This window comes from Syngnathus scovelli, chromosome 5, assembly GCF_024217435.2.
Source record: "Syngnathus scovelli strain Florida chromosome 5, RoL_Ssco_1.2, whole genome shotgun sequence".
NCBI classification, from domain to species: Eukaryota; Metazoa; Chordata; class Actinopteri; order Syngnathiformes; family Syngnathidae; genus Syngnathus; species Syngnathus scovelli.
The window spans coordinates 3,920,567-3,932,276 of record NC_090851.1 but is presented as its reverse complement, the minus strand read 5'-3'; the positions used below and the strand labels follow the sequence as shown (position 1 = coordinate 3,932,276).

General features: G+C 40.9%; 3 protein-coding genes across 3 annotated transcripts; 1 reads left to right on the top strand and 2 right to left on the bottom strand.

Annotated features, from left to right (window-relative positions):
• Positions 1–33: 33 nt before the first annotated feature.
• On the bottom strand, positions 34–4,157 carry LOC125969294 (neuromedin-K receptor). The gene is made up of 5 exons (XM_049721192.2): positions 2,491–4,157; positions 1,777–1,965; positions 1,547–1,697; positions 653–849; positions 34–576 (listed from the first exon to the last, which is right to left on the bottom strand). Exons 1-5 carry the CDS (start codon positions 2,907–2,909, stop codon positions 354–356), a joined length of 1,179 nt encoding a protein of 392 aa, XP_049577149.1. The 5' UTR covers positions 2,910–4,157; the 3' UTR covers positions 34–353.
• Positions 4,158–4,193: 36 nt separating this feature from the next.
• acy3.2 (aspartoacylase (aminocyclase) 3, tandem duplicate 2) lies at positions 4,194–7,875 on the top strand. The gene is made up of 7 exons (XM_049721202.2): positions 4,194–4,365; positions 5,454–5,680; positions 5,751–5,943; positions 6,594–6,687; positions 6,837–6,944; positions 7,269–7,381; positions 7,466–7,875. The coding sequence occupies exons 2-7, from the start codon at positions 5,454–5,456 to the stop codon at positions 7,658–7,660; spliced, it is 930 nt and encodes a 309-aa protein (XP_049577159.1). The 5' UTR covers positions 4,194–4,365; the 3' UTR covers positions 7,661–7,875.
• Positions 7,876–7,962: 87 nt separating this feature from the next.
• cldnd1b (claudin domain containing 1b) lies at positions 7,963–11,547 on the bottom strand. Its single transcript, XM_049721207.1, has 5 exons — positions 11,380–11,547; positions 10,545–10,871; positions 10,284–10,391; positions 9,759–9,896; positions 7,963–8,805 (listed from the first exon to the last, which is right to left on the bottom strand). The coding sequence occupies exons 2-5, from the start codon at positions 10,828–10,830 to the stop codon at positions 8,585–8,587; spliced, it is 753 nt and encodes a 250-aa protein (XP_049577164.1). The 5' UTR covers positions 10,831–10,871; positions 11,380–11,547; the 3' UTR covers positions 7,963–8,584.
• Between the last annotated feature and the right edge of the window lie 163 nt (positions 11,548–11,710).

Below are 11,710 nucleotides of genomic sequence, written 5' to 3'. Positions count from 1 at the left end.
TAAGCTCATGTTAAATTAAAGGCAAATAAAACATTAATCTGAGGGACACTTTATTTACAGTATCTACTTCACTCAGAGTTGTTAACTGAAGTCTGTTAAATGTTCACTACGACAACTTTGCAACATTTTACCAAACAAGTGTGTCATTATAACAATAATGCAAATAAATTTGTGGCGTAATCACTTCAACTTTTCGAGTTTCATGAAACATGCGGACTATACCTTTTAAGCACCGAAGTCATCAAAACACAAAAAGGGGCTAGTTTTACCCAAATCACCTATTTTGGATCCTAAAAAGGTTTATGTAAATAGGTATATTTTATATTGACTTTTAGGATGGCTCAAACATTCGACTAGTCATTATCAGACTGCAATTTACACATGGACCTACGTGTATTACCATGCGAGCGCACGCTCTTGTCCTTGCTGAGGATGCTGGTGTCGACGCGTGACAGAGTGCACATGCTGCTCTGGGGACCCGGGCGGCGACGTCTGTTTTGGAGCTCCAGCTCATCATAGCTGGTCACTCGGATGAATGGACACCAGCGGAAAACACGCTTGAAGCCAGCTCGAAACCTGATCCAAAGGCCACACCGCAATCCGGATGAGATGTTTTCCTAACGTGTGTGTGTGTGTGGGGGGGGGCACTCACTTGCTATTGAGGCAGCAGTAGATGATAGGGTTGTACATGGTGGAGCTCATGGCCAGCCACAGCACTGCCAGGTAGACCTGCTGGATAGACTTCCACTTGCTCAGACGTTTGTTGAGGCCCATCACTATGAAGTACATGTGATAGGGCAGCCAGCAGAAGGCAAAGGTCACCACCACGACCATCATCATCTTCACAATCTGCAGTAGGGGGAAGATGATGTCATCAGCATATGTCTCTCTTTGTCAATAGCCACATTAACACAAGAAAACGGGTCATCAATGAAGCACTTGACAAGGCATGGATGAGCCATGGAGATGACGTTCCTCTCCTCTCCACCACAGATGTGATTCAAGACACCAGCTTTGTTTTCCCGACATGTATCAAAACGCTTTTATCTGCATCGGCTCAATTTCGCTAGCTAATTGCGCCTTTTGATGGCGTTTGTTGTTAGCGATGAGCTTTAAACTATTGCACCTGTTTCCGTTTCTATTTGTCGGCATCGACTGAACACATCTGATTCTTAGTACGTTCCTACTAAAAGGAACGGACTTCAAATAAAGGGAAGAAAATGTATTTGTCCGCCAGGAAATGTTTCTGCAGCTAAACTGCTTGTCGGGTTAAGTTGCAACATTTTTCATTATTCATCAATAAAATGTTGTGTTCTGGCGTTAATCCTGCTGTCTAGATGGAGTCTTACATCACGGGTACCTGTTATTGCCCTTAATCCTTATATCAGACTCATTCAGTGCTCTTCCACGGAGGATGTCCAACACATGAGTCAATTCATATTGGTGCATTAATTAATTAAATTAAGGAAAAATGTGTAATAATATAGGTATGGGAATTCATAAATTGCATTTTGTTACATTGATCAAATTGGCTTAAAATTCATACCTTCCTTTTTGCCCGCAGCTGTCCATGGTAGTTATCCGATGTGTCTCCGGGGATCTCTCCTCCCCACAGGGTCACACCAATGATGGAATAAGTGATGGCCATCACCACTAAAGGCACCACATACACCAGGACAGTCAGGATGATGTGGTACCTGCAGATGCAGACACAAATACAATCTCAAATGTGTCTTGTCAGTGATGGAATGTTGCAGGAAGTGTTCTTTAGCTCACATGAAGGGGTCGTCGGCCATGCGGGGCCAGGCCACGTAGCACAGAGTCCTACGAGGCAAGGCTCGAGTTGTGGAGAAATAGCCGAGGGGGAAGGCCAGGACGAGGGCCAGACTCCAGATGGTCACGATCACGGCCAGAGTGGCTTTGGCTGATAGACGAGGCTTTAGGGGATGGATGATGGCCATGTACCTACATTTGTAAGCAGGGGGGGGTGAAGACATTCAGCAACAGTTGCGCATAAAGCTTACACTCACTCACACACATTACACACCATTCAAAATAATTTAAAAAGAATGATTTTTTTTTTCCCAATTAGAAACTGCTGAGAGGTACAATTGGGAAAACTCAGACATTAAATAGTGCACAGACGTTTATCAACCATTTTGTTCAAAGGTTATGTTACAGTAAGACAATAATGTAACACATCTTAATATTCAAAACTAATAAATTATTTAAAATAATGCACATAACACTATTATAATTATTTAGCATAAAATAATGTTTAATTAGCTTAATGAATAAAACAATTTTAAGAAACCATTATGAGAGAAAAAAATCGAAAATATAAATAGACAACTGTGCTCTTTAGGCCAGATTAAACACCAGATCGTATATGGCCCGTGAGCGCCCCCGCCCCCCATTATTTAAAAGTTTAAATAAATAAACTAATAACAATAGTATTGTAAAAAGAACGGCACCGTCTATGTGCAGTACCTGTCAATAGCAATCGCGGTCATGGTGTAAATACTGGCGAACACCGTCGTGACCGGGAACAAGTTGTGGAAGGTGCAGTAGAGCGCCCCGAAGTACCACTCTCCGTGGGCCGCGTAGATGAAGTTGACCAGCGTGTTGAAAGCGGCCGTGGACGCGTCGCACACCGCCAAATTGAGCAGAAAATAGTTGGTGACTGTCCTCATCCGCTTGTGCGCCAAGATGATCCAGATGACCACCGCGTTGCCCAGCAGAGCCACGCCGAGGACGGCGCAGTAAACCAGAGCCCACAGAACTACTCGCCATGCCGGCTGCACGAACTGGTGAGCCGGCGGGCTTCGGCTGGATACGGAGGTGTTAGGGGCGGTAGACATTCCCGTCTCGGTGTCCAAAGACAAAAAGACGCATCTGGTGCACGGCATCCTGATGCGGCCACTTAAATTACGCACACTCCAACCCCTCCCTTGGGAATGGGGTGGAGTGGGGGCACAAATTGTTGAAAAAGTGTGTTTTCCTCGCAGCAAGACCTCATTACCTCTTTTGGGCCACTCCCCACTCCAAATGTCAGTTGTTCCGTTTCCCTTCCTGCACCCATAGCTAAAAAGGTTAGTCTCTGAAGTTCATTCATGACATTCCTAATTCTTCCTCTTTGTCACATGAATAAGTCAGGTGTCGTTTAATCTCAAGAGGGGGCGAGGAGGGAGGAAATTTGAATGGTGCTGTATTATACGGAGACCTACTTGTAATACTTTGGGGGGTTGGGGGGGAATTAGGAGTTATAGTAGTTCTACAACCCTAAAAATGAACAAATACATTTTATTTGGTGTCAATTATATCTTTTGGTAAAGGCAAACTCTTTTAGAATGTTTGTGGTGCCATCTCCTGGTCAGATTGTGTGTGTGTGTGTGTTTTCAAGAAAAATGCATATTGTAGATTGGCATCTCAACTGGTGTCAGGTATATACAGATTTTTTTTTTTATTCTCGCGTCCACCTAGCAACGAATTATCAGTGTTTTCTGAACAACTTTTGGAGGTTGTAAAAAAAAAAAAAAAAAAGGTTTTTATATATCCTTGCCCCCCTCATGTCCACCCCTAAGTAAAACATCCTAACTTCACTAGCACCGCCCCATACTCCAGCAAAAAGTTGCGGTCCAATTAATAATTTTAAGTTGAAGTACCACCATTCACCAATAGATGGCAGCCTTAGCTGCGTTTGGAATGTTTACCAGTTATCTGAAGTTTTGCATTAGTCAAGAAATACCACTATTAATTTAGAATAAAAGTCATAGTAAATATTTGTATAGGTATTTTAGAGCTATAACTACAAAATAATATTTACTGAGCAGTAACTGAGCCAGTCTTTTTGTCCCTTTCTGATGTTATTAACATATTGCTCTCCATATGACAAATGTGTTTATGAAACAACTCCCTAAATCTAATTCACAGTGACAAAGCCTGAGGAACATATCCTTTTTTTCACTTATTGCTTCCTCGAAAAGAATTTTGTTTCCCCCTTGCCAAGTCAAGTCTCCAATTTATTAATGGAAGCATATATCAGAATTAGAAAGACTTTTGCATTGTCACTGCAGGGAACACCCATCGCGGCTCCCTTAGTTTTAATGGGAGACAGTGAGTATGTACTTCCTGTTACATCACAAAGTGAAATGTGATCTGCAAGAGGAGGGCCTTCATAACTAACAAACAAGACGAGAGCTGTGACTAGGGCTGAATCTCCGCTTGCTTTTTTTACCACCCAGCCAACACCAAATACTTCTTAATGCTCCCGAGAGACGTGAGTTGGCAGAGAACTTTACACAGAAGATTTAAGGGGTCACCAAAACACTGCCATTGATTACGAAGCTGGTTGTTGGCAGACAGGTAAGCAAACGTACGGCAGTATTTTAGTATGTGACAGGAAGAAATATATTATTAGCAGAAGGTGTACTGGATTCTGCACAATAGCTGGCACTCTTAGATGTGGTCCAGTTCAAAACACTCCCAACAAGTTAGAAAGACTGACTGCAGTACTGTGTTAGAATATTTGAATTGATGTGTAAGATTTATCATAGGAGGAGAGGGTGTGTATTTCTTTCTATACTGAGATTACGCAAGAGCAGCTGTATAGTTGCCCCCCTTTTGGTGTGCACTGTTGATTTTGGAACAGCGAGTAGTTTGACTTTCACAACAGCAGTTTGTCAGACAAAGAGCAGTTCAATATGCCTTTCGTTCTTCATTTTCAAGCAAAACTGTTTTCTGCTCATAGGATACCATTATAGAAAGTTTTGATTAATTTATTTAAATCTCATAAAATTAAATTAACTTTATACAGGAGCTTTTGGGAGTTTATTTACTTTTTTACGTGGCAATTAACAGTAAAAATTCGAGTTTAATCAAAATGTAATTATAATTAAATCTAATTGAAAAGGCATTAGTTAAAGAATGAAGAATTAATTCAATATTTACACAAAAATTAGATGTTGGCTTCCACAAGTATTAAAGCCCATTTTTTTCGGAAAATATTTTGTTTTCATGTTTTGGGAATAATCACGTTACATATATAATTTGTGTAAAGTACTGGTCTCCACTTTGGTAAACATCACATATATATAAAGGTGCAAGGCATTGCAAATTAAAAAAAAGAGGGCTGCACTGTTTATTTTGGAATTCAAAAAATATGTAAATTATCCCCCTTTTAAAGACATTGCCATAAATCACTCAATAATGGGACTAGAAGAACACGTTTAAAAGTGTCTTGAAAGTTTTCTCGCTTGGAGCAAAACGTGCACCAAATTGAAGGATCTCATTCTTCACAATGAATAGTGGACAAAGATCACAGTCTGGAGTTTAAAGTGTCACTCATTAAAGTGCCGACAAGACTTTTGCACTCTGGATTATCTCCAGATTATATAGTTACCACCCACATTCCAAAAAAAAAAGCATGTTAGTTTGACTTTCCCTCTCCACAGATGGAGGACCTCTCCTTTTCACCGATGTCCCGTGTCGCTATTTGCGGTGGTACGCACGGCAATGAGATGACGGGGGTATACGTGATACAAGAGATGGAGAAAAAGAAAAAGGACAAGGTCGGCTCTGTGTCCGTAACGACAGTCCTTTCAAATCCGGAGGCTGTTAAAGTGTGCAGACGGTACATGGACAAAGATCTCAATCGTTGCTTCACGGATACTTTGCTGAGGTACGTTCTAATAGGAAAACAACAATGTTAACTTTTGGAGTCAGCTAAAATAAACACTTGGGGCTTTCAGCGCACCTTTACCGGCCTCCTCGCCGTACGAGATGAAGCGAGCTCACGAGCTCAACGCTCTGCTCGGGCCTAAAGGAAACCCGCAGGCCATGGACTTCCTGTGCGACATCCACAACACGACGGCCAACATGGGCATGTGCTTCATCTTTAACGGATTCGACTGGATCGCCCTGCACCTTTTTAAATACGTAAAGGTTAGGTCAATCACACACTAAGCGAGCCGTTTTGTACGCTTGTCCGGTCTAATAGCCACATTCTCGGGCAGCAAGATGTGACTGAATGTCAGGAAAGAACTAAGAGAACATCTGAACTTTATCCTGGATCAATAAGAGGCACTTTAAATGGTGCCGTGGGTAAGCTGATTCTCTTTTAACATGAGTAAATGTTTGGTTCTAACATAGACGCCTGAGGGTGTGCAGACTTGTGCAACCACATTATTTTAATTTTTTATTTGTACTTCCACAAAAAATATCAGTTTAACAAGTCATAGGCCACATTAATGGCAAAAAATATATATTAATATTGATCTTGGGGAATGGCATATAACACAAAAATCTGGGTAGAATAAATTAATAAATATAATTATTAATAATATTAAATTAAATATTGGTGCATAATAATATTTATTATTACATTAATATAATAAATTATGGCATGTATCTTAATGATAGTGCAAAAGGAATATATGACTAACTTGGCCAGATAACATTCAAATATTTGTGTGTTATTGATACTGTCGTCTGGTACAAATGCTATTTTCTTACTAGTACAATGAATATCATGTGACCCAAATAATTACAAACATTTTGCATTATTCAAAAAGTTAATGTTTGTTTTCTCTCAGAGTAAAACAACATTTGGGCCTGTGAGAGCAATCCAGCTTGACACGACACTTGCAGAGCCCTACTCACTTGAATCGGTAGCTAAACATGGTTTTGGTAAGTGCGTACGCTTTAGCATGTTCAATTGTTTTAACAATTTCAGGGGTGTTGATAATTTTTGAGTATCGCCTTATTTTTCTAGAACTGAACATTTGCATTGTATGGATTTCAATTCCTGCCTTATGACGGTTTCTCGTCATGTACAGCGTTGGAGGTCGGACCTCAACCCACCGGAGTGGTCAGAGCAGACATTTACAACATGGTGACGGAAACGCTGGATCTCATCATGGATTGGCTTGAAAAATTTAATTCTGGTGAGCTCACAATTTAATTAGGGAAGAAAGAATAAAAAATAAAAAAAATATGAAAATTATTTTCAGTTGAATTAAATTTGAAATTGACACAAAAATCAGAAGGAAAAACTATCTCAATGTTGCAAAAGTATGACCTCCTTAAAACACTTAGGTTAAAAATTGGACCGACTCAAAATGTAAAGTTTAAAAATTGTATGATAAAGGGAATATTAAAAATATATATTTTGTGTGTCTGTGTATATTCTCAGTCACCTCGTTGATGGGAATCTGCAAAGATTAAACAACCAAAAGTGGAAAGCGCTGAGGCTGTTGTCAATCTAACAGGAAGTACGTTCGAGGGTGGTGAAGTAGAGGCCTACTGTCAAACCGGCGTCCTCGACTACCCAAGAGATCCCGCCACCGACGAGATCATCGCTGCTATTCATCCCCAGCTACAGGTACATCACAACTTGCCTCCAAATGATCACCATCTTGGATTTAATTCTGGAGATCTATGCTAATTCTTCTCTGTCATTTTGCAGGACAACGACTTCAAGCTTCTCCGTGCCGGGGATCCCATTTTCCAGTCGTTCAATGGCGAGACGGTTAAGTACGAGGGCGAGGAGACCTACCCGTTCTTTGTGAACGAATGCGCCTACTACGAGAAGAGGATCGCCTTTCAATTAGCTCGCAAGATTACTATTTGCCTCCCATCCGTCAGTGTGAAAAAGGACTGACTGATTGTAATTACGAGAAGAAAATGTTATTTTCATGAAGGTGCCATATCATTATTTTTTTTTTCCTTTTAACTGTGGATCAAACACACAAAAGGGCTACTGATTGACAAGCCGTCCTGAACGACTGTCTGAAAATGTTCAACTCACCAACGAGCTTTTAAAGACACACCGTGGTGTATGAAGTTATTGATACTGATTAAAGTCCAGCAAAAATAGTCAGCGATGCAAAATGATTATTTCTGTGCTTCTCTTTTATACTACAACAATTCCAAAATTAGTCATGTGAATGATTTCTGTGACAATTTTTTATTTGTCAGAAATCCACTTTATTTGAACACAAGTGGTGTGCTTGAAAACAGTTTCATAAAACACTGACATATTTAACAATTATTTTGGACCCCAAGTTACATTTTTTTGCCATCCGCAAAATCTGAGCCTCCTTTAAAAGACTTAAAGACACCAGAATTGACAACAGTTGTGACCGCTCGACATTTCAAGCGGCTTATCAAACGTGAATCACTTGACTGAGATTAACAACAATAATAAACATTAAGCGCGATAAAAGTGGTTACAATTCAAGTGAGTGACATTTTGTCAACACGACACACGCAAGGCTGGACTGAAAGAAACTTCTAAAGAAAAATGTCTTGAAGCATTGTGAATTTGATGATGTTTACAAAACGTTAATGGCAAGGTGAAGAGCAGCAGTGAAACTGATGACAACTAAAAGAAGGCAATCTCCACAGCGACACCACAACTTCATAAATAATACAGCATGCACTCTTAGAGGAAAGGCTACATAGATGCAATTAAGTCAAGAAGCGATTACCACAAATGGATGTTGTGCAAGCGTCAGCACTTCCGATGATTGGCTACAAACATCCTCCGTCCGCCTTACGATTAGGATTGCTCTGAGCCGCCATTTTAGGCCACCCTGTAGGCGATCATGCGCGTGTAGTTTTTGCGGTGGCTGCGAGCCGCCCAGAGGAACAAGGCAGACGCCATCATCTGCAGCGGGAAGGAGATGAGGGCGAGGTAGAGGGACCAGCCCAGCGATGACTCCACCCCGTCAGGCCGCCTGACGTACTGGTGGAGGAGATCCACGCCGGCCAGGAAGCAGCACACGCTGCCCAGAGAGCACAAAGCTGACGGGGAAGAGGAGGGATGTCAGCCGTGGGGATGCCGCCGCATTGACTGTCCATCTCTCGGAGGTGAAAGCTCAAAAGCTCTTCTTTGCTCTTCCATTTGTGAAGCCGTGCTGCCCGGTTCCGTGTTATGGAAAGCCGTTTGAGCAGGTATTTTGAGATCCACGAGATCCATCTTAAGGTGCATGCACTCGTATTCTCTTTCGTATTCACTGGTAAGACGATCTAGCGCACTACTAACACGATCATAATGTTTTGTCCTTGCTACTTCCTTCCGTTAGTTGACATCTGTGAAGGGCTCTCAAGTTCTCAAGGCACTCCACATATTGGGCAGGTCAAGAACCGTACTCCTTACGCTTTATACTGCAACACTTTTAATCTTTGTGGAACAATTTCATGACTCAGTGACTTGATTTGAGGATTATTAATAACTATTAATAATCCTCAAATCAGTCTATATATATATATATACACGTATATACACGTATATACATACATACACATTATTTTATATATATATATATATATATTATTTTTCCTTACTCTTAGTTATTTTTGCACGTTAATCCCTGGGACCTGAAGCCAGGGTTTTATTAAATAATACAAATATGACAACAAACGTTTTTTTATTATTATATTATCATTGTGAACCGTAATTTTATGTCTAGAAGCAAAGCTTTAAGGTCAAATCTGCTGACTAAAACTTGGATGGTATTGTGTTTATCAAATAGACCAAAGAGAAATAAGGCACATTACATCAGGTAACCAGGTCTAAATGACATTAGGCGCTTGGCAAACTAGCTCCTTTCGATTCACAGCCATGTTTTTGGTGTAAGAAGTTCATGTCAGCAGGGACGACAAATCCATTTAAATTAATCAGTAAATACTTTTTGGCAATTTGCGTGACTTTCAGTGACTTCCCTTTGTGGAGGTGCTACCAGCGGTGTTCTTACCTGCGAGAAGATGAAGCACTCCCACAGCCAGGGTGGGCGTGAAACTGCGGCACAGGCAAGCGCAGACGCCGATGAGGCCGCTCAGGAACACCAAGGCCAGTGATACCAGAGGCAAGAGAAACTGGCACCTCCACAAGTCTGCAACAACATTTAAAACATTAGGACCCTTAAATGACAATTGCATTGTTGGCTATAACAGTGAGCCCCCACTATACTGCAGATCTTTAAGCTATCCTTTTTATGTCATACAGTTCTCGACAGGCAAAATAAAATTTAGAGCTGGACGCCTTCAGCGTAGTACGACATTGTGCTGCCACATGCCAGGCAGCACCAAGGTCAACTGGAAAAGATGTAGTAGAATTAACAAGAAGAAGCAGAGAAGGTTTGCATTTTGTATTTCTCTGTTCCACAAATTCCAGCATCTACAGTCAAATAATTTAATTATCAGTTAGCTTTTAATGGTAGAAACTGGATCACAAATATTTAACAAACTTTGTATTGGACATTGGAACATGGCGTACGTACATGTCCTTAGCAGATCCTCGTCACGATTGTGGTTTCCAGGGTGTTTGTATTTTGGCAAGAACTGCTGGGGAAGAGTGAAGCGCTCACACTGCCTTTTAAACTTGGGATCTAAAAAAAAAAAAAGAAGAAAAAAAACTGTCAAGACATAAAATCACTACCAGATATTAGCTCCTATTTCTTGCAAAATCTCCTATAGATCATTTTAACCCTAACACGGGTGACCAAGTATAAATACTAAAACACATTTCTAATAACTTCTACCTGGCTCCTTGAACCAGTGAGACTGGCTGGGCACCAGGATGCACCACCACCACAGTCCCATGGTGCCGTTGAGGCGATACAAGGTCTCGCTTGACGTCTTCTCGTCAAAGTCGCCGTCAACTGAGTCATCTCCCAACAATGAGGTGTTGCTTCCGTCATGTGAGCCCGGTGGGCTGCTGTACTGGTACCAATGCTGCGTTCCCACGGCCACCGAGAGATACACAGCAGCCAGCAGGCTCAGCACGGCGCCGATGACCAGGGCTGTGGCATAGCGGTTATCCACCATGGTATCAGCTCACTAGTCAAAGTGCTTCCTGGCTGTAAACACTAGCGGAGTGTCAAGAGAAAAATACATAATGGATTAAGGAAACAAGAAATTTCACATATGACAAGGCAAATTTATAACAATGTGATATCAGCAAGATAAGTCTGTTATGGCCGCATTTAAATTAACTATATTATCGCGAGGCAAAACTGTATGCCAGCTGAGAACATGTGTGTGACAACAAATGCTAGTGACGTCAACATCACGACTAGTACTGGTAATACCAAATACTGCGGTTTTGCCTCACTCGTCGTTTTCCTACTTACGTGTGCTCGTGCGTTGAATGCTCTTACTAACAAGGACAAAGGTATTTGAGTTTAAAACTGAATAACAAAAAAAGGCTCGAAAGTCGCTTGTTAGCAACTTAGCCTGAGGTATAGCGAATGGTTATCGAAGAATCCTCCAAACGTGATTCGTTATCTCATTTCAATCTGCTTTGAATCTTTTTTTTAAAATAACATTTCATGACGTGACAAAAAAATTACATCATTTATAATTTGTATCTATTACCTCATTTCTGAACAAAAGGGCGGTTTCTCCTGTTCCGGAAGCCGATCGGGCACACCTTTCTTCTTCTGTGTTTTTTTTCTTCTTCGCCTATTCGCAACAGGTGTGAAAGATAACACTGCCACCTAACGGAAAAAATTGGATAATGCCAGAGACGGGTTATTAACAAGCAAGGAAAAGGTGATAATAAAATTAAAAAATAGTGACAACTCTCCTGTTGAATATAAACTAAAGAGCATAAACTACAGAGCATCAGAACATTATATATTCTAAAGTAAGCATAATTTGGGAATATTGTTATTGTTTATGGTGAAGTATCAACAGTCGTTGAGTA

Coding starts and splice junctions, on each gene's coding strand:
- LOC125969294 (XM_049721192.2), bottom strand. CDS start 2,909: ATGCCGTGCACCAGATGCGTCTTTTTGTCTTTGGACACCGAGACGGGA. Junction 1,966..2,490: donor ACCGCGATTGCTATTGACAG/GTACTGCACATA, acceptor TTACAAATGTAG/GTACATGGCCATCATCCATC. Junction 850..1,546: donor AGCTGCGGGCAAAAAGGAAG/GTATGAATTTTA, acceptor CCCCTACTGCAG/ATTGTGAAGATGATGATGGT.
- acy3.2 (XM_049721202.2), top strand. CDS start 5,454: ATGGAGGACCTCTCCTTTTCACCGATGTCCCGTGTCGCTATTTGCGGT. Junction 6,688..6,836: donor GGTAGCTAAACATGGTTTTG/GTAAGTGCGTAC, acceptor CGTCATGTACAG/CGTTGGAGGTCGGACCTCAA. Junction 6,945..7,268: donor GCTTGAAAAATTTAATTCTG/GTGAGCTCACAA, acceptor TCAATCTAACAG/GAAGTACGTTCGAGGGTGGT.
- cldnd1b (XM_049721207.1), bottom strand. CDS start 10,830: ATGGTGGATAACCGCTATGCCACAGCCCTGGTCATCGGCGCCGTGCTG. Junction 10,392..10,544: donor TCACTGGTTCAAGGAGCCAG/GTAGAAGTTATT, acceptor TTTTTTTTTTAG/ATCCCAAGTTTAAAAGGCAG. Junction 8,806..9,758: donor AGTGCTTCATCTTCTCGCAG/GTAAGAACACCG, acceptor CTTCCCCGTCAG/CTTTGTGCTCTCTGGGCAGC.